We start from the raw sequence: 22,683 nt of genomic DNA on the forward strand, positions 1-22,683 counted from the left end.
TTATTACTTATTTCGCCTTGCAGGCAGAAAAAAAGATCTTGTTGACATTTGCTTTTACATGGTTTCTTTGGAAGCCCTGCTAGTGGAAGTTTAAGTTGACTAGACATGCATATATGCTGATGTAGATGGTTTCCGAAGGCGACTGTTAACATGTAGTTTCTTTCATATGTATCTGCTATTAAGTTATATAATTATACGTTGGGATGTTTCCCCGTGTACCTTACACATTATTACCTCTCTTTCTATTGCACTTTTTTCAGAGCTGCTGGTGTTCCCCTGCTGCTGGTCTGGCAACACCGTTTTCTATTTCCAGAAACTACGCCATTTCATGTTATTGCATTTCCACATAGCATTAAAGACAACATGGTCGATAAGCAAGTTACCCAGTAATTAATACCTTTCGTTAAGACAAAATGGAATAGAAATGATAATGACATTTTCAAGATTACGGATAGAAATAGAGTTCGTATCCCTCGTATTGGCAACATTGTAGAGGAGGAGAGGCCAGCCAGGCAGTATCAAGAAGAGCCGCCTTGCCCTTGGATCTGTTGTCTGTCAGCCAGGCCGCCGCCTCACCGCAGCTGCCCACCGTGCCCTCAGGTATGACCCTCGCCATTGCTCGTGTGTTCAGTTGTATGAGGAAGTAGTGCGTCATTAACACCTAGATGGCTGGCCTGGAGTGTGTGTGGCAGACGAGGTCTGTGTCGTGTGCCACTGTACCTCCAGTTAACAACGACAATTTCCTCGCAGAGCACTAGATCACATCTATAACTGTGCGATAATCACGAGATGTATGTTGAACCTACCGAAGATTAGATCTAAAAATACGTTGTAAAGATTAGGTGTTCTTCAATGTACTTAAAAGGAGGGAATGACTCATTAGCTTCCGTTGCATGTACCGCTGCCGTGTACCAGCCCCCGCACCGCTTGCCACGGATGTGATTCATCTTTGGAGATAATTTTTCACAGGTTTGATGGGGCTAATGTATTTTCTGACAGGGTCTGCAAAGTTTAGGTACGGTAAGATTTTGTTGGTGAAAGTTCAGAAGTAACTTAATTTCACACTTGCAGATGAACCACTGGTAAAAATGCAGCAGGAGTAGGCGTATTATTTTCAAGACACAGATCATGTTTTCATGGACAAAATATGACTACTTTTTTTTTTTTGTGTAGATTGTTTTTTTTCTGAGCAAACCAGTAAAACACCTGCTTTTTTGGGGGGTACATAATATTAGGAATACTAGAGCTCCCCATAGCCCACTCCTCCCCGCCCTGCCATTCACACCCATTTTCTATGCAAGTGAGCGAGTGAGGGTTCTGTCTCTCTCTCTCTCTCTCTCTCTAAAGTCACAAATTATTTTTAAACTAAACCAACTCCAACTTGCAACCTAACCGCTAACGGTTAGGTAACCTAACATAACATTATTACTGATAGGGGGGCTTTGACCCCCCCACCCAACCCAATATAACTTAGCAACTACCGGGAGGGGGGCTTTGCCCCCCCTGTAAATACAACAATTATTATAAACTATTTAAAAATACCGTAACCGATTTCAAACCTTATGCTCCTGCCACCCATCCTTCTTCTTCTTTTGACCTGTACTGGTACTGGTTTGCTCAGATATAAATTCTCCTCAAAATAAACAATCACATTCTGCCCATGGAAATCATAATCTGTGTCTACAAAAGAACTTGAAACTAAATTCTAACGCAATACTTACCTACTTCTGTGGGCCAGTCTAGGAACGTGCTTCACACTCCATTTCTAGGCACAGACTGAGTTCAAACTTCAAATTCTTCCTGCTTCCCGTAGCAAGTGAAAAAGGAGCTATATGATTGGCTTTGAGTCTAGATATGTATCTCATTGGCCAAAACAATGAATCGGTGTTTGTGATTGGCAATGACAACCACTCGGCCACCAGCATTGCCAGATTGTCGTACTCAGCCTCTTATGTTTGCAGATTACTGACCCATAAAACTGGTACATCAGCAATGAGAGCATACTGCTCAATCGAGCCGCTTTCAGTGTGTGATGAGCTGTGATGCGGGGAGGTATGGCTCATTGTGTTTCCAATGACGTATGTTATTATTCCAATTCGAACATATTTTTAGTCCATTTCCAGTACTCAATAGTTTAAGGGGAGGATGCTAGAGGTGTCAGGTCAGGACGGCCCCAGACCACGACGGCCCACCACGACGGCCCCCCCTGATGGCCTCAAACCATGATGGCCCCATTTTGATCTCCATTTTCCACGGTTCACACTTGGCAATTTTTTGGCCTTAGCTCTAATTGCATTTATGTGCTAATTACCGTCAACTACCATCAACTACTGTCACCTCCCTCATGATTTAACAATTCAACACTTGTCACCAACTGTCGTCAATAGTGAGGATATCAATCTTCATTGATAACTAGAAATACTTGTAAAAATCCCTACTTGTTATACATCCACCAATATTTTAATGAAACTTGTTTCAGTGTGTGTGTGTGTGTAAAGGGTGGAGTTGGAGGAAAGGAAAGAGGGAGATAGCAGGGAGGGAGGAGGGAAGGACTGGGAGGAAGGGAGGGAGGAGGGATGGGATGGGAGATAAGGCGACAAGCATGAGTGCATGTGTGTCTGGGTGTGGGTGTGTGTAATAACAATAACAATAATAATAATAATAGTAATATTATTGTTATAATAATAATAATAATATTATTATTATTATTATTATTATTATTATTATTATTATCACAAAAAAAAAGATAATAATAAGCAGTGAAGGGCTGAAATAGGAAGGGAGGGTTGACACCAGTTGACGGCAGTTGACGGTAGGGAGGGAGGGGATAGGGAGGGTTGGAGGGAGGAGGTAGAAGATAAGGAGGGTGTGTACACGTGTGTGTGTGTGTATTTACCTAGTTGTATATTACAGGGTTCGAGCGGGGCTCATAGTGACCTGTCTCCATATCTATATTTGTCCAATTTTTCCTTGAATTTGTGCACATTTTCTGCTGTAACAGTCACGCTTACCATACATAAGTATGGTAAACGACTAGGAATACCACCCACAGTGTTTCCGAACACACTGAATCTGCTTCACACCTAATTGAAAGTGTTGCCAGTAGTATGATAAACACAAGGCTTCCAGGTATAAATTGACAGGAGTTGAATCCATCTAATCAGATCGATCCACTACTGCTCAGACAGCATTGATCAGCATGCCTCCAGTAAGACCTTCACAAAGTAAGGACACCCCTGCCTACTGTGTCTGCTGTGACAGAGTGGTTACAAACCGACAGCATGCCTTGTGTTGTGATAACTGCTCCCAGTGGCAACACAGATTGTGTAACAGTGGAGTTAGTTATGCTCAATACCAACTGATGAAGAAGGGTGACCTCAACATACAGTGGCATTGTTGCAAGTGTAAGTGTCCTGCAGATTCTTTGGCTCAGCTGGAAGACTTTACCTTGCCAGTTGGTGAAAGCACACACATACAGACCTTCACAAGCGAAAACAGCCTGATAACTCAAGACGACACAAGTGACCATCAGCTGCCCGACCTGCAACCTGCACAGAACACTGCCATGGAGTCTGCTTCACATGCTGCCATTCATCTAAGCAACACCAGCAACAGATATGACGGCACTTTCCACATAACACACAGTTTTCAAATTCCTCAAGATATTGTAGAGGATGCATTACCAGATCTTCCTATTGCAGACATCTCGGCCAGCGATGAGCCACACGTCACAACTTACCAGATCATACCAGCCGGCACACTCAAAGGAAAACCTCTCTTGGTTGACAGCAATGGTTATTCGTACAACATCAAAGCTAACAAGAATGGACATCCTGGCAAAACTACTTGGCGTTGCAGCATCCGGAATCGCACCTTTACGTGCAAGGCCACTGTCTTACAAAAGGGCAACACTTTTACTCCAGGGCTCCATGACCACGCTCATCAGGCAGAACCAGGGAAGCAGAAGAACTACGAGATTGTGGCTGATGTCAAGCATAAGGCGTCTGAAGATGTGTTCCGTTCTGCCAGTGCCATTGTTGAAGAAGTGATGACCAGCCAGTTACAACCTACTGATCCAGAGCCAAGTCGTCCTGCACCGGGCCTCCTTGTGAGACGGGCCAACAGACTACGCCAAGCATTGCGGCCTACAGATCCACAAGATCTGCACTTCAAGTAGCTGTTAACTTCATACCACAAGATTATCTCCGCAATGATATCGCAATGGATGGGGCAAGACATTTGATTTTGCAACACAAGCACAACTTGACATCCTGAACGTGCCAAGACGTGGTATGTTGATGCCACCTTCAAGATCGTCGCCGCCCCATTCCACCAGCTATTCTCCATTCATGCTTTCATCAAAGGAGATGACAGTGACATGAAGCAAGTCCCACTTATATTTGTGCTGATGTCACGCCGTAGGAAAAGGGATTACAAGGCTGTCTTGGAATCTATCCTTAACATGGTTCCAAACAATCACGTCAAGAAGGTTGTTGCTGATTTCGAGCAAGCCATTTGGAGAGCCTTCCGTTACATCTTGCCAAACACCACCATCCAGGGATGCCTATTTCATTGGGCACAGTGTATCTTTAGGAAGGTTCAAGACCTTGGTCTGGCGGTTGCATACCATGAAAACGGTCCAATGCAGAAGTTTGTCAGGAAACTCTTCGCTCTCCCATGTCTTCCTGTTGAACACATTCGTGCAGCCTTCAACCAGCTCAGCAATGAACCATCGACACCAGCCGTAGCTCCACTTCTAGACTACATCCGAGACACGTGGATTGAAGGAGACCTGTGGCCGCCAACTTCATGGTGCATCTTCAACCAATCAACAAGAACAAATAATGATGCAGAGGGTTACCACCGTCGCATCAATGAGAAAGCCCGCAATCAAGCCCACCAGCTCTACAAACTGATCCCCCTCCTTCATGCAGAGAGCTGCCTTGTTCCTCTTCAGGTCCAGCTTGTGAAGGAGAAGAAACTGAAAAAGTATCACCGCAAACGTGCTCAGACCACCCAAGGACGAATTTTCAGCTACTGGAGGCAGTACGAAGAGGGAACCCTGACAACATCATCCTTACTCAAGAAGTGTTCCAGGTTAACTGCTCCCAGTTTGTGATTAGGCCTATGTATGAAATTGAGAGAATTATATAAATCATATGTGAGCCTACTTTTGATGTAAAAAGAATATTTTAGTTTTAGGCTACTGCTTTCATTGGATATTTAAATTTAACTGTTTTTTAAATCCTATGTTTATACAAATAAATGGAACCTTGCATCGACTGTTTAATACCCTGTTTTGGAGTATCGAAGGCGAAAAAGGAATAAGAAACGCGTATGGACTTTTTACTTATTTCACTACTTAGAAACCACTACCTTAGAAAGCTCCCCATTGTTTGTCTAACAAAGGGCCGTCGTAGAGGGCCGTTGTGGTTGAGGGCCGTCCTGACTAGAATTTGGGGCCGTCCTGGGGGGCCGTCGTGGTTTGGGGCCGTCCTGACTAGAATTCATGCTAGAGCACTGCAGGAGGATCTCAACAAACTGTCAGCTTGGTCAGAGAAATGGCAGATGAATTTTAACATCACCAAGTGTAGTGTACTTAGTGGAGGAACACGCAACCCATTACACAGGTATAGTTTAGACTCCACAGCGATAGGCAGGTCTGAGTGTGGAAGGGACTTGGGAGTGTTAGTGAACTCTGACCTAAAACTAAGGAAGCAATGTATTAGTGCGAGGAATAGGGCTAACAGGGTATTAGGCTTTATTAACAGGACGGTAACCAACAAGAGTGCAGAGGTCATCCTCAGACTATACTTAGCGTTAGTTAGGCCACACTTAGATTATGCTGTCCAGTTTTGGTGCCCACACTACAGAATGGACATCAATTTGCTAGAATCAGTTCAGAGGAGGATGACCAAGATGATTCAGGGGCTGAGGAACCTCCCATATCATAATAGGCTGAAACATCTAAACTTACATTCACTAGAGAGACGAAGAGTGCGGGGAGATCTGATAGAAGTATTCAAATGGGTCAAGGGTTACAACAAAGGCGATATAAGTAAAGTACTGAGAATTAGCCAACAGGATAGAACTCGCAGTAATGGATTTAAATTAGAAATTATAGAAAGTATAGATTTAGGAGAGATATAGGCAAGCATCGGTTTAGTAATAGGGTGGTGGGGGCATGGAATAGACTCAGCAATCACATAGTTAGTGCAGGGATGATAGCTTGTTTTAAGAGTAAACTGGATAGCTACATGGACGAGGATGACAGGTGGCAGTGAGGTGTGGATGCAGTAAGGTGACGGGGTACTGGATGCGTGCCTAGTACCGCCGGTATAACGAGGATCAAGCCTCTACCTGTAACCCCTGTAACTACACCTCGCCCACTGTGAGTAGTGGGGGGGATTCTGGAGCTGCCCTGTGTAGGCCACCCGGCCTCTTGCAGTTTCCCTGTGTTCTTATGTTCTTATTAACCTGAATACAGTGAGGTATAAGCAATATGGAATATATGTCCCTTGTGCTTCACGGACCACGCCGACTCCTCCTGCATATTAACTGGATACGGCGCCCTTCTTTTCTTTTGACCTCTAGGGCTCTGTATTGCCTCTTAGGTCCTCCTCCTCTCGGTCCTGTAGCAGTAAAATTTCACTAGCAAGTAACCCTAAGCTGAACCTTGACCTTATGAGAAACAGGGTGATTTTCTTGGACTTTTTTTTTTTTTAAGTGCGTTTTATAAGCCGTCAAATATGATATATCTTCAATCAGCTACTTGTGGTCCGTCTAATGTCCTGGAGCAGAACAAGACATTGACTGCCTTTCTGACGGTATCTTGCTGAGGCAGAGTGATGGCTTCAGAAGTATTTTACAACATGAACCCATGTTCTTTTATGTAACCAGTTTACAAATCATGAGCCAAAACATTTAGAATGTGTGCAGTGCAACCATGGGTTAGCAACTTCAGTTCATTCGCTTGTAATTGTTTTCTCATCTTGTTGACATTAGCTGCAGTAGATGCTTAAGTCTGTTCTCATATAGCAGGTTTCTCACCCTTGGATCTTTTTTTATGCCTCCATGGTCTAGTGGTTAGTGTGCCTAGCTACAAATCAGCATGGGCGGTCAGTGTGCCGCTCACCCAGCTGTTCATCCTCCCTTTTGGGCTGGACGATAAATGTTACCTGGGGAGATCTAGGGAAGATAAACTGTGGTAACCCTGATGTCACACTGACCCTGTCCCGGGGTAATGGGTTATTCCCACCACAGGCTCAAGGGCACTGCTACAGAGCTGAGCACTGCGGCCATGCTCAGCTATAGCGTATGCCCCATCTTTACACTTTTGGTTGGTTCTAGCCAATTAGTGGTGCAGGCAACTTTTATAGTGCTGCCATCTTGCTTGACTAAGCCTCCCCCCAACCAAGCTTTACTTGATCCTCTTTAACCCTTTCCATCCGTGACGCAGACGTCGGCGTCACAGTATGGAAAGGGTCAAGTGGAAATGGAAGAGGATTAATCCTCTTCTAAACCTCTCAATCCTCCTCTAAATTCCTCTTAATCCTCTTCCATTTCCTCTGAAGAGGTTTAGAAGAGGATTAAGAGGAAATGGAAGAGGATTAACCCTTTCCTTGTGCGCGGTGCGAACGCGACTATCCCCTCAGATGCAGTCGGGCAGCCCAATGGAGGGTCTCTTTTAACCTCTGTATCTCCAAAACTATTCATCACAGCTAAAAAACCAAAAACACCACTGGAAAGAGGAGGTCCAGATCTATAGGAGTCGGTTATGTATGCCTCTCTTGCGAATGTACATGCACGTTCAGGGAGTGTTGAATGTTAACACTTACGTCGGTGCGTGCGGGATGATCAGCCATATTGATGTAACTGCAGACATCTCTCCTTCAGACTCTGGCAAGGGAGTATTGCTAACCGCAATATTTACAACTATTTGGTCTAAGAATCAGTCAGGTGATAGGTGAAGCTATGCAAAAATGCCGCTATATTGGGCAAGAACATCCACCAGTTAATCGTCTGTAGATTTGCCGCGCTGGGCTGATATGATTTTCCACCAAATTTAGTGAAGAACCCACTCAATTGGCAATCCTGTGTTGTGAGAATTAGTGTTGGAATACTCTCATACGCGGGAGATTTGAGTGCGGGTGGAGCTCGCAGCGAGCGTTTAGCACTACAAGCAAATACGCCTAACGCTCGCTGCGAGCGTCTAGCAATGAAAGGGTTAAGAGGTTTAGAAGAGGACTAACGGTGATGCCATTGGATGCTGACGTTGGCGTCGCCGGAGTGAAGGGGTTAAAGAGTTTCGCTGGAGTCGGGGTTGATAGGCAATCATCAGGACAGCATGTGGGTAGTCTTGGGCTCCTCCAAACACTCAAATGAACTAAAGTGGAACATTTTATTATTTTTTTTATGTAAAGTTCGACATGACCAAATCAACGTATGACTGGCCTGTCGGTCCCAAACCTTGTCGTAACTTGAGAACTACCTGTAGGGTGGACAGATTCATTGGAGTTGAGTTGGAATGTGTCTGTGGGGTGTATCAGTTATTCATGTAAAATCACCATTTACAGTAGTCCGTGTCCTCTAGCCTCCTGATGTGGGGGGTTACCTGCACATTATCATTGGGTTATTCAGAATTTTTGTTGTTACAGCTAACTTTTGAGTCCTACAACACAAGTTTTGTTTGAAAAAGTCTGTCTCCATTTAATTAGGCAACACTTACATCTGTTATTTTAACTTTTCTTGTTTCCTAAGTCTTCAATCCCATGGGAATCATAGTAATGACTGGTAATAGTGGTTCCATCTTGTATGATTTGTAGAATTTGGTCAGGTAATGAAAATAAATGTTCTATGTTTCAGAATGTCAGTCCCGTATCCAGTTGACCCAAATAAAGCCTCTGCCCCCGGTGTTGGCTGGGGTATGCCAAGTGCTCCAGGAGGTTATCCCACTCAACCAGGCTACCCCAATCAACCAGGCTACCCCAATCAACCTGGCTACCCTGCTCAGCCTCCATATCCAGTACAACCAGCAGCAGCTTACCCAGTTGAACCCCCACCACCTTATTCTACTGCTCCTGGATTTGGGGGCCCACCTGGCCCTTACGTAAGTATTGATAGAATTGAGGGACTTTCAAAATTGCATGAAGGGAGATGGCAGTACTGCCTGTCTGTTCCTCTTTCTAAAACACAGGAAAGGACTCAAAATATCTTTTTTTGCTCAGATGCAAATCATTGCCAGAATAACATAATATTTCATTCAAATAATTCAAAGATCTTATGAAGATTTAAGAGAAGAAAGCATTGCTCAGCTTGTTTTATTTCTTAAAAAAACTAAGCCACAATAAACAGAACCTGGTAACTCTGTCTCCTTGTCATCTATTCATGAAGCTGATTCAAAGGTACAGGTAACTCTCGATTTACGCGAGTTTGATTTACGCATTTTTGAAATAACGCGGGGTCCAAAATCCAAATAAATGTTTAATTTACACGTGTTTTTCACTTATACGCGATATATTATGGAGTGGCCACCAGATGTCTCATGCAACTGGACTCACACGGCGCTGCAGCCACACAGCTGAGCTCAGTTCTTCCCGCACGCCACTTGAACAGCAATACAGTACTTACGCTGCCACGCTACTCAACAATAGGGGTGCCCAGGCATGGAGGTAGGATTAGGAGGAGGCGGCGTGCGGTGGGAAAAGTGAAGTAGAGTCCGCCATCTTGGGAATGGCAAGAAGCAGGTGTCGGCCGATCCCAGCCTAACCTAGGGTTAGCTTTGACCTGACTGCGCCCTACCTAGACTTCACTATAGACATGAATCACTGCATTCAGTCATTCGTCAAAGTCAATGGACTGTGTCTGTGTGCCCACGTGCCTCGTGGGCTGCTCACGATGCCAGTGTCCTGTGCTGCATACGGCTGCAGCGCGAGGTTTGATAAGGAAAAATACCCTACACTTACATTTCACAACTAAGTAATGTTAGGTGTAATCTAAAACTAAACTGAGGTGAAGATAAACTACGCAGTAACTGATAAATGGAGTAAGATTTCATTATTAAACTACAGACCTCAGCCTACTGAGTGTGGTGTTATAACTTCTTATTAGGTATTATGTAATTATTAAACTACAGACCTCAGCCTACTGAGTGTGGTGTTATTGCTTCTTATTAGGTATTATGTAATGAAATCTTCTTAAAAGTAGTTGTCTTAGCAATGGTGAATATAGAAAAAATAAATAAACTTCTATCGTCAATATAGGCATTCCTTAACACTTATTATAAAATCTTAGTTATATGCGACAAGTGAAAGTTGATCCTTCACTCACTAGTTAAAGTAAAAGATTGAGGAAACTTGGTATATCCTTCTAATGGTGTTATTGATATTTGTATCACTTCAGAAAAACTGTTCAGAGAAAGAGTGTCAGGCAACAATTTAGGGCAGGGGACTATTAGCAACTTAGTTATTTCAGTGCTGGCTTATTGCAACCAAAAAAACATATTCCCCACCATAACTAATCACATGTATAACACAGACCCTCAGGAAAACCACCTGTGTCTGTTAGTTAAGGCAGTTGCTGAGACATATTTGCAAGTACGGTTTAAGTATGATGCTACACAGATGACTAATAAACTATCAAGTAATGTTAAGGTAAGGAGCCGTCAGTTGTACACCAAACTTATTCATTTCAGTGGGCAATAAATACAAACCAAACCTACTTTCAATTTCTCTTGTTAAATTTAGGATGGATGATTTTATAATAGTGTACTTATAATTATGTACTTTACAGTTAACTAATAAATCAGGTATTATTAGTTGTGCTATGAACATTTATTATCCACAAAAAGATATAAAATCAGGGTTTAGGTTACTTGAAAAATGGTCTTTAATGCATGTACGGATATTTGTATTTCTAGTATGTAGCTCATCGCACTGAAAATACTTATTTTCACACATCAGTACTTGTTTTAATACAATTAATATTAATTTGAAAAGCACTTGAAATAACAATAAAAACGTCTTAGTCTAAAAGCAAGAAAAAAACTAGTACCTTAACAGATAGCGAAACAATTGATAAAAAAAAATTAATAAAGCTACTGATACTAAGGGTTGGTGCGGCCATCCTGCCAGTCCTGGGCATTGGCCAGCGCGGGCAAACTGGCTTCACTTTCCTGGGACACCTCACCCAGCTCGTGCCATCTCCTCCTAATCCTACCTCCATGTGCCCAGGTACCGGTACTAATGGTACCAGCTATACAGTACGGTACCGGTACCAAACTGCTCGGTACTGGTACCAATACCAGCCAGTCGCTCATGGTGTCCCTCATTTCTTGCTCACACGAGTGAGGCTGAGACTGGGTGCCTGAGTGGATATCTCGGTGATATGGATATTCTCTCTCTCTCTCTCTCTCTCTCTCTCTCTCTCTCTCTCTCTCTCTCTCTCTCTCTCTCCCTACTGAATGAAGTGAATATTTATTTTTCAATAGAAACCTACCTCTTGTTTGATTTACATTGTTTTGATTTGTGCGACCTCTTCAAGGACACAATATTCGCGTAAATCGAGAGTTACCTGTACCAATCTATTAGTTTGCCATGTGTTTCACCTATGTCCAGGGTGGAAAAAAAAACTTAAAAACAAGTTTAAAAAAAATTTTTTTTTTTTGTTTTAATGTTTTTTATTTATTTATTTATTTATATTTTTTTACATGTGGCCTATTGCGCCGGTAGGCTAATTCATATGTGTTTGATGGTTGGCCCGAGCCCGTCATGGCGCAGGCAATTGTTTATAATGGCGTCATTATTACTGGCTCATGCTGCCCCCTGGAGCTCATCTTAATTTCACTTGCGCTGTACAGCTTCTTCTAGAGCCTGGGTTGATGGGTGGTCTTCAGGACAGCATGTGGGTATTCTTAGGCCTATGTATTAACTGTATTAATTGTGCTTATAAAGCATATATATATATATATATATATATATATATATTATATATATATATATATATATTATATATATATATATATATATATATATATATATATATATATATATATATATATATATATATATATATATAAATGATAAATAAATGGCATGGAGGACCATAACAGCAGGCAGGCAGGCAGGTCTCTGGCTCTCTCTGCCTCTGCCTCTCTCCGGCTCTCTCTGCCTCTGCCTCTCTCCGGCTCTCTCTGCCTCTTTGCCTCTCTCTGCCTTGTTGTCTCTGTAAGAGACAATCCTGAGTGGAGGAGGCCAAGGGGACGCCCACGGAGTTAGTGGCTTGAGCAAGTCGATAGATCCTGCTGGGAGGCATGTGTACTCGGATTGGGAAGGGGGCCTGCATGAAGACTCGCCCGGAGGGACCCCCAGGCTTGGCGTCATAGGGTGGGCAAGGCGACGCGCCCCCCAGCGTATGCCCCCACTGATTGATTGATTGATTAATTTGAATCTAAATAAAATGAAAACTGAAATTGGGGATTATTCACGAGAGGGTAGCCTACAAATTTTGAGATGCTGATTGCTTTTTTCTGGACAAAATATGATGCTGTTTATTATGGAGATTATATTTTCTCCAGAAATCACTAAATGATTGACTTTTCAATTGCCTGTTTTGCACCCACTGCTGCAGCCGCAAAATTGGTCACAGAGAGGTTCAACTTGCTTACTGTTTCTATATTTTACTCTCCGCTCACAAATATTACAAGTGGACAAACTAGAACAAAACCATGCAAATTATATAATGTTTTTTCTGCTGTGTATTCCCCCAGTGTGCATGTGTACTGAATAGTAGAGCGACTTATTTCTGCAAGGAGGTATTTCTTGCAACTCCAACCCATGTATAGTTTACCGCCACCACCATGTCCAGTCCTGCGCTGTATTATGTATTTCCGCCGCCCCACACTGCATGCCAAATAAATTTATATTAACCAAACCTAACTTTACATACGCCATTTGTTCCGTTTTTTGCTGTCAGAATGGTTAAGCAGATAAAATAAATTATTTTAAAACTGTAGTGAGTGAATTTTTTGGTGAACCACAAAACCAGTCCATAAAATATGTTTGGCAAGGGTCATCCTGAAATACGCGTTGTAACGTCCCTCCTCCCTTCCTCCTGCCTTCACCAGCAGCGGGCACCGGCTGTCAGTCATTGCAGGCTAGATAAATTTTTGGGTTGCCACCTGTTCCTTCAAATATGGATTCGTTCTGTATTGGGAAATGGGATGTTGCGTTCCTTGTTTTTTAGCTCAAGGCTCATTCCCATTGTTCTCCTCTTTGAGCACTTTCATCTTGCGGCAAACAAAGGGAACCCACACTCATGTCTTTGACTTGTACAAAGAGACACGCTAATCCTTGTCGAAAAAACAACTTTGTCGGCGAGGCTTACGTCAGTCAATAGAGTCGGTCTATCGGCATTCTCCCCTCCCCTTCATGAGCCGTCACCCGGCAAGGGTCTGTAGTCTCTCCTCTGAAGGACGTACGCGCTTGACCTTGACAGCCTCCATATAGCCAGTGTCCACCTATGAGATGGCGGAAAAAAAGAAAAAAAAAGCGTCATGTCAGCATTCTAAAAACTTTCGGATTTTGGAGGTTTTCTGATTTTGGAAATTCGGTTAAAAGATTCTCAACCTGTAGCAGTATGATAGTTTTGCCCATCCAGAAAGTTGAAAAAGAAAATGGCAACTACTTCAATGCTGCTGCCACCCTTTTTTTTTTTTTTCTTTTTTTACATGTAATAACCGTACAACTGCTTGTAGTTATGATCCACTTTTTATTGCCATTTGATATTTTCATTCATTATTTTCATTTACACATTAATATGTTCACACTACACGAAACGCTTACTACACGAGGACTGAAAATATAACCAACAAACTCAAAATGCTTGAACCCATAGTCCACAAAGTGGAGGCAAGGAATGAACTATCCAATTCCCCACCCAAGTCACCACTCCAAGCAGTCAAGCAAAACAAAACAAGACAAAAACTGAAAAAAAGCAATGAAAATGTAGAATAAACAGAACATGTGGAAGGACACTGAGGTTCGTATATGCATGGCGTACTTCATAGATATTTTTGTTTACAAGCAGTGCTGCCTGCGCTGCCTTACTGCCACCACCACACCACGCTGATACTTAGGTCAGTCAGACAAAACAAAACAGAAAGAAATAGAAACAAGCAATGAAAATATAGAATACACACAATAACATGTGGAAGGGCACTGTGTAAAGCACATGGTGCACCTCATACTTTCCTTTGTTTACCAGCACCACTGCCCTCAGAGCCTCACCATCTTACCCTTGCCACCTCGTTGGCAAAGTCTTTTTAAGATTTTGTTCAGCATTTGTCTGGTTTAGATCAAATATAGTGTATGTGTATATAAGTGTGTGCCTTCTTGGTGTCTTTTGGCGGCAAGGGTGTGGCTGTGCGGCACTTGCTGAGGGAGTCAGTCAGGGCAGTGCTTCCCATATACCATTTTTCCCATAAGAACATGTATTCCTACTACAAGAGTTCATGTGTCACCCATATAGCTGCCTACTGTACTGTGCATTAGCCATCATTCCTTGGTATATGTATCAGGCCTCTATGAGTTTATCTCTCAGGGATAATCAGCACTGGTAACTATGCTAAATAGAACTATATTTTTTAAGAAAATAAAGAAGTAACTACCCCTCAAACCACCATCATAAAAAAGCTATTGATAACAAAATTTACATAAAACTTTAGATACAATATACTGTAATCTAGAATCCAAGGAAAGATATTTGTAGTGCCTAAGTTGTATTTTGAACCTTACACTGAAATTTTTTATTACATAACACCAATACTGAGTCAAACGCTTGTGTGGCTTCTCCAGGGAGCTCTGGAACAGTAGTATGTCACTGAGTGTTGTGTGAGGAGGTAGACTAACACTGAGCATATTCTGTACTAAAATTATTATTAAACTTGAAAAATAATACAAATACAAGGAACAGAGGAAACACTACTTGAAAAAGATGGAAAGTGTCATTTCCCAAAGCAACCCTCTAATAGCTTCTGCTGGGCACTACCATATGAACTGTACTAGTAAGAAAGGAGCAGTTCTATGTCTCAGTGAACACATAGGGCAGGTATGGCTTATTTTAGTGCTGAATTAGAGGTACTGTATGGGATTGTGATTACCCATAGGCATTTACCATATTCTTCAGTATATAAGATGCACCCAAATTTTCAAGGCTATTTTTATTGACAAACATTTTCTGAATTTCATTTATTTTATATAGTGTCTAAGGGGGTTACAGTTTTATCAGTCAGAAGTATGTGTAAACGCTGGAAAAAATAACCTGGGTAGTGGGGAGAGGGACACCAGGTTGGGCATGATGGTATTTTCATCTTGAGTTCTAAAGTGACTGGCCTCATAAGGAGCGAATTGGAGACAGCTACGAACCCTAAGATTCAATACTGTGCATGTCTGAGTACCTGCACATCACTGGTCTGCCACTCTTCATCAGATGACAAGTAAAGAAAATATTCAGAGACTAATACAGAGTAACATCCTACAACACATGCCACACCACAGTCTCACTCTTACGCACACCACCGAACCACTCCCCATGCTGCTACACAACACTACACTATTTAGGTACTACACTCACCACCACATCATTCTCATGCTGCTACACACAGCACTACACTATTTTGCTGCTACACACGACACGACACTTGTACTATCACATCCACCACCACACCACTCCCATGCTGCTATACACATTACTTCACTGCTACACACCATAACACCAATACCACACTGCTTGCAAATGTGTAGTGATGTGTGTGGCAGCATGGGAGTGGTGTGGTGGTGTGTGTATAAGGAGTGACTGAAAAGTTTTGAACCTTAAGGAAACAAAACAAAATACAGATTTTTCAATGCTTTTATTTTTCAACACAATAAATATCAGTAAATAATAATAGCTATTAATGCATTATGGCATCTCCATATCTATATTACATGCCGCAATAGACATAAAAAACACTCCTTAGCATTAAAGCATCGAAACTTAAGTTATTGCACTATTGGCAATAATCTTGACATTGTTCTAGCAATCAAAATTTTGAATATAACTCAGGATAGAGCAATGGTAGGAGAAATTTTCCAGTGGGAAACACATGGGAAAATGTTTTTCACTTTCTTTTGTGGATTTTTTTAGTTAAGAAAATTGGTGAAAATTTTTAAAAAATTAACTTGCATTTTTTTCCCCAGACAGTGCAAACATAAACATAAAGTGAAACATTGGAACTTTAGCATTTAATCTAATTAATATAATAAGTAAAAGGACGCAGTTACAATGCCATTATGTGAAAAGTTATTTCAATATTATAATTTATTATTCACTAAACATTTAGTTCAAACAATCTAATATTTATGTAGATGAGTTTTTGCGCAAAAAACATTTGGTCAAAAATGGATGAATCTTGAAGGTTTTCTTACTTAAATCAATTGAATTCATGTGTAAATTCACTAGCCAGCTATGGTTAAAATAGATTTTCAGGCATCCACTGCCCTCAAACAATGTGTTGACATTTCAAATCGATAGAGCAGCTGTTTGTTTATACATTATTCCCACACATTTTACCCTCTCACACCTTGCTGCTCTCCTCACATGGTGGCGTTACCCCAGTCAGGCTGGGATAAAGCAGGAGGGGGGAAGGGTGGGTGGGCTGGGCCAGTTTGGGTAGGAGGTGCAGGAATGCAGCTGTTTTTACCTGTATCTTGGGTTCATTCGGTGAAAACAATACCCGTAGTTTAAGGGTTAAACACAGGTGGTCGGATTTCTTAAAAAGTGAGAAAATTATCTCAGATTGCCAGTTTGGATTCAGGAGAGGGAGATCTTGCATCACCAACTTGTTGTGTAACTACTCAAGGGTGATAGACTTAATATAGGAGAGAGAAGGCTGGGCGGATGGAGTGTACGTGGATTTGAAAAATGCGTTTGACAAAGTACCGCACAGAAGACTTATTTGGAAAATTAAAAATATGGCTGGAGTGGGTGATGTACTGACTAAATGGCTGGAGTCCCACAAGGTTCAGTGTTGGCACCAATAATGTTTGCTATTTATATAAATGATATGGTGGATGGAGTGTCCAGCTGTGTGAGTTTGTTTGCAGATGATGCAAAACTATTGAGATGTGTGAATAATGTGAAGGACTGTGAGGGGACCTGGATAGAATATGGGAGTGGAGTGGTACATGGCAGATGGAGTTTAACCTTGGGAAATGTGAAAAAATGGAGTTTGGTGGGGGTGGCAGAAGATGCGAATATGATTACAAAATGGGAAGTGAGACAATATGCAGAGGAGTGGAGGAAAAAGATTTGGGAGTGACTGTTTCAGAGAACATGTCACCGGACAAACACATTAACAGGATAACGGGACAAACTCTGAATTTGCTGAGGAACATAAGGACGGCATTTGTCTACTTGGATGAGGAGATGATGAGGAAAATAATAGTCACAATGATAAGGCCAAGGTTGGAGTATGCAGCAGTGATCTGGTCTCCTCACGAAAAGAACATACAGAAGCTGGAAAGAGTGCAGAGAGTGGCAAATAAGATGGTACTGTAACTTCAAGATTGGACTTATGAAGAGAGACTCAATAACATGGGGCTCACAACCCTGGAGGCGAACGGAGTGGAGCATTTGGACAGAGAGGACCTGTGTGTGTGGAATGAGAGAGAAACAAGAGGACATGGAAAGAAGTTGAGGGCGACCACGTGTAGGAGAGATGTGTAAAAGTTTAGCTTCCCAAATAGATGCACTGAGATATGGAATAGACTGGAGGAGGAGGTGGTCTGTGCAAAAAACATTCATGATTTTAAGGAAAAGTTGGATAAGAGTGGATATGAAGACAGGACAGCATGAGCATACAGTACCCTCTCGAGTTTCATGCTTTCCGAGTTTCACAATCCTCGAGTTTTGCGGTTAGTCTTAAATTCTTACCATCCTGACTTTCGCGCATTATCACCCCGACGCATGCTACCTTAAAAGGTAGTATCACACTGGACGTTTTCCTCCAAACATTGTGGCTATGGCAAGAGAGGGAGAGAGACTTATTAAACGATGAAGCCAGAGTTGGGGAGTTGGAGGGGGGATGTGAGGAACTCCTGTTCATGTAGAGTCACAAAATACGTACCTTGGAAAAAGGAAGAAAACAGGAAGATAGAACGGGTTGCCCCAAAGCCACAGTTGAAGGCGGCTGCCTTACGACTGGCTGACAGTTCCGAAAACACGCTTGTGATTCACTCAGAGTCCGATGACGCCATCGCCGACGGTCACTTCATCAGCGGCCCCACTGCCCCAAGGTGGCGTCACACTGGCCGCTTTCGTCCAACTGCTAGGGCCACGGGCAACGCCCAACCGGGAGCAAGTCCACGGCTGTCCGCAAGCTGGTGTCACGCTGGGCCCCCCTCTTCCCACCTCGTTGGCACCTGCTAGGGCAACCGGCAACTCCAACCCTTCCGGGGGTGCGTCACACTCGGCCAAGGTCGGCTGCCAGCATCCACATGTCTGCCAAAGCAAGGGCTGCTGCGGCCCGTTCTGTCACCACCCAAGTTATGGAGTCGTTGCTGCAGTCAAATGGAAGGAAGAAGTAGCTGTGGGTGTGGCACGCCTGCGGCTCCCCCATGCCAGTTCCCACTCACCACTGCGCGCGTCCAACTCACCTATCTAGACTCAACCACACAAACACGTGGATCGAATAACAACAAACACACACACACACACACACACACACACACACACACAGATGCATGCACACATCAGACTCACCAGAAACTACTGCGGATGTTTCTGACAAACAGAAAAAACGACTTCACCATTTCCTGAGACTCCCAGAATGTATTTGGTGAGTGGCTCACATGAACCAAACCTAGCTGTTGGCAAGAAGAGAGCAGTCGTCTTTAACACTGCTCTCTTCTTGCCATTGGGTATGTTTGGTCTGTATGAACCACTCACCAAATAAGTTCCAACACACTCTAGGAAACGATGAAGCCACTTCTGTTTGTGGGAAACACCCGCCATAGTTCATGATGAGTCCGGTGCGCGCACGTGTGTGTCTTTGCTGTTACTTGATCCACGTGTTAATGTGGTCGGAGTCTAGATGGGAGGGCCAGCCGCGCACGCACAATGGTGCCAATGAGAACTAGCACGGGGGAACCACAGGCACTCCACACCCACAACAGCTTCCTCCTTCCACCCAGCCGCAGCAACAAGTCCACAACCTGGGCAATGGCAGCACAAGCCGTGACAGCCCCCACTCTAGCAGATGACGCCATGTCGATACAGGGCTAGTGCCTTGCCCACGTTGTGGATGTGGACACGGCCAACCGACCCTGACCGCGTGCGACGCACACCCGAAAAGGTTGGAATTGCCGGTTGCCCAAGCTGCCGCCATCGCGGTGGAAAGAAAAAGGCCCCAGTGTGACACCAGGCCACGGATAACCGACAACTTGCTCCCGGATGTGCGCACGGGCGCCGCCAGCAGCCACAACGGTTAGAGGAAAACGGCCAGTGTGATTCTGCCCCAAGGCAGTGAGGCCGCTGACCGGGTGAGTGCCAGCGATGATGGCACCGGACCCCCAGCGAATCACAAGCGCGCCCTCAGAGCTCACCCAATCGTAAGGCTTCATCTGCGGCTCCAAAACGACCCGCTCCCCAATCCAAGGTATGTATTTTGAGATAACAACGGAGTAAAGGAGGAAAAAAAGTCAGCTTTTCCACGGGTCGGAACAAATAAGCTCTTTTTCAGTGTTTTCAATACCTCGAGTTTAGTGCTATACCTTTGGAACGAAGCAAGCGCGAAACTCGGGAGGGTACTGCAGCTCTTTCCTCGTATGTCACAACTAGGTGAATACACACACACACACACACACACACACACACACACATGCATACACACACAGCACAGAAAGGGGAAAGGTAGAGAAGTGAATGAGATAAGGTTTCTCTCTCTCTCTCTCTCTCTCTCTCTCTCTCTCTCTCTCTCTCTCTCTCTCTCTCTCTCTCTCTCTCTGTAGATAGTAAGATAGAACAAGTAGATACAGTGATTGACATGTCAATCTATGTAACTATTTGTTTATCGAGAGAGAGAGAAAGTGTGTGTGTGTGTGTGTGTGTGTGTTTACCTATTTACCTATTTGTAGTCTACCGGGCCCGAGCTAAGCTCTAATAGTCCCGTCTCCATATCTACATTCATCCTGCCTTTTCCTTCATTTGTTGGACACTGCTCGCCTCCACCACCTCCTCCCGCGAGCTGTTCCATGTGTTAACATTTCTATGTGAAAATCTATACTTTTTCAAGTCACTCAAACAGGTTCCTGTATTAAGTTTCTTTCCATGTCCTCTCAGCCCCTGCATTCTCGCAGTTGAGGAAAGATCATTTCTCTATCCACCTCATCAAACTTATTTACCAACTTTTACAGCGTGATCAGATCGCTTCTCTTCCTTCTTTGTTCCAGTGTCGTCAAGTCCATCTCTTTCAATCTGTCTTCATACGTCGTATTCAAGAGTTCTGGGACCATTTTAGTTGCAATTCTCTGTATCCTTTCCAACTTCTTTATATCCTTCTTTTTATGAGGCGACCACACAACTGCAGCATATTCAAGTTTTGGTCTTATCAATGTTGTTATTATTTTCTTCATCATTTCTTTGTCCATAAAATGGAATGATACCCTTATATTTTGCATCATCCTGTAAATTTCTCCAAATAGCTTGTTTATGTGCTTTTCTGGGGATAGTGTGTCTTGCATTGTTACTCCCAAATCTTTTTCTTTGTGTACCACCTTTAACCCTATCGCTGCGCATAGCGAGGAAGTGACTGTCCCCTCAGGCACACTCTGGCAGCCCAGTGGGGGAAGGGGGGCTCTTTTAACCTCTGTATCTCAAAAACTATTCATCACAGCTAAAAACCAAAAACACCATTGGAAAGAGGAGGCCAAGATCTATAGGGTTCAGTTATGTATGCCTCTCCTGCGTCAGCGATGGTCGGCCATATTATGGCAACTGTGGACATCTCTCCATGAGGTGCTGGGAAGGTAGTATTGCCAACTGCAAAATTTACAACTGTTTGGTCAAAGAATCAGTCAGGTGATAGGTGAAACTATGCAAAAATGCCGCTATATTGGACAAGAACATTCACCAGTTACTCGTCTGTAGATTTACCGCGCTAGGCTGATATGATTTTCCACCAAATTTAGTGGAAAACCCACTCATTTGGCAATCCTGTGTTGTGAGAAATAGTGTTGGAACACTCATATGTGGGAGATTTGAGTGTGGCTGGAGCTCGCAGCAAGCGTTTAGCACCACCAGCATATGTGCTACCGCTCGCCGCGAGCGTCTAGTAATGAAAGGGCTAAGTTTTCTTCTTTCATCCTATATGTTTTCCTTGGTCTTTTTTTACTTTTCCCCATTTCCATAACATGGCATTTGTTTGCATTAAATTCCATCTCCCATAACTGGCTCCATCTATACACTCTATCCAAGTCTTTTTGCAGTTCTTCACAGTCTTCCTCCGTCCTCACTTCTCTTAATAACTTTGCATCGTCTGCAAAAAAGCTCATATAACTTTTTATACACTTTGGCATATCATTTATATATATTATGAACATTATTGGTGCCAGAACTGTGCCTTGAGAAACTCCACTCTCTACTTCCCTCCAATTTGATTTCTCTAATCACCGTCCTCATTTCTCTTCCCGTTAAGTAATCCTTCATCCACTCGATAACTTTTCCACCCATTCCTCCCCACTGCTGTAGTTTCCATATTAACCTTGTCAAATGCTTTTTTTCAAATTGAGATATACACAATCAGCTCATCCTTCTCTCCTGCACTACGTCTGTTGCTTTTGAGTAGAAGCATAGTAAGTTGGTGACACACGACTTCCCTTTTCTGAATCCAAACTGTCCCTTATTTATTATGTTTTCGTTTTCTAAATGTTCGACCCATTGTTTTTTTATTATACTTTCACAAATCTTGCACATTACACTTGTCAAAGAGACTGGTCTATAATTTAGTGGTTCAGTTTTATCTCCACTTCTATGAATTGGTACAATGTTCGCTCTCTTCCACTCTAAGGGCACTTTTCCTATATCTATAGAGCATGTTATTATGTCAAAGTGGCTCCAATAATTCATTTTTACACACTTTTAGCACTTGACCCAAGATTTCATCCGGTCCCAAAGCTTTCTTTCCATCTAAGGTTTTCATCAGCTGTATCAGTTCCCCTTTCTCAACCTTTACATGGTTTAGTTTCCCTTCATTGCAATTTTCGAGACCCCAGTCAAAGTCTTTTTCTTTTGTGAACACTTTATGAAAATTTTTATGTAATATTTCTGCAATTTCTTTGTCCTTTTCGTAGAATACGTTTTTTTCTTTTAGCCTTTCCACTCCTTCATTTCTTTTTAACTTCCCATTTACGAATTTATAAAACATCTTTGGTTCTTCTTTACATTTAAAAACTGTTCTTCTTTCAAATTTAGCTTCCTCATAGTTGCAAGTGTAACACTTCCATCAGCACCTGCCAGGCCCGCCTGAGCAAGATGGCATCGCATGGGGATGAACTAAACACTGTGTACAAGGCTGATTTTGGTTTTGATGGCTTTTCGCTGGCCTGGAAACACTCCTCTATTCGCAGTGGGGCCTTTAGTCCAAGCCAG

At 43.0% G+C, this 22,683-nt stretch overlaps 1 protein-coding gene across 2 annotated transcripts in view; it reads left to right on the forward strand.

Annotated features, from left to right (window-relative positions):
* The first annotated feature begins 374 nt into the window (after positions 1–374).
* LOC127006125 (protein lifeguard 1-like) overlaps positions 375–22,683 on the forward strand; it is an 88,835-nt gene continuing 66,526 nt past the window's right edge. The window contains exons 1-2 of one of the 2 annotated variants that reach the window (XM_050875646.1): positions 375–600; positions 8,866–9,109. In XM_050875646.1, coding sequence (XP_050731603.1) covers positions 8,867–9,109 — 243 coding nt within the window. In that variant the 5' untranslated portion in view covers positions 375–600; position 8,866. The remainder of the gene's footprint in view (positions 601–8,865; positions 9,110–22,683) is intronic. The other variant, XM_050875645.1, reaches the window with a different exon arrangement.

The sequence above is a fragment of the Eriocheir sinensis genome, chromosome 32 (genome assembly GCF_024679095.1).
Source record: "Eriocheir sinensis breed Jianghai 21 chromosome 32, ASM2467909v1, whole genome shotgun sequence".
Lineage (NCBI taxonomy): Eukaryota > Metazoa > Arthropoda > Malacostraca > Decapoda > Varunidae > Eriocheir > Eriocheir sinensis.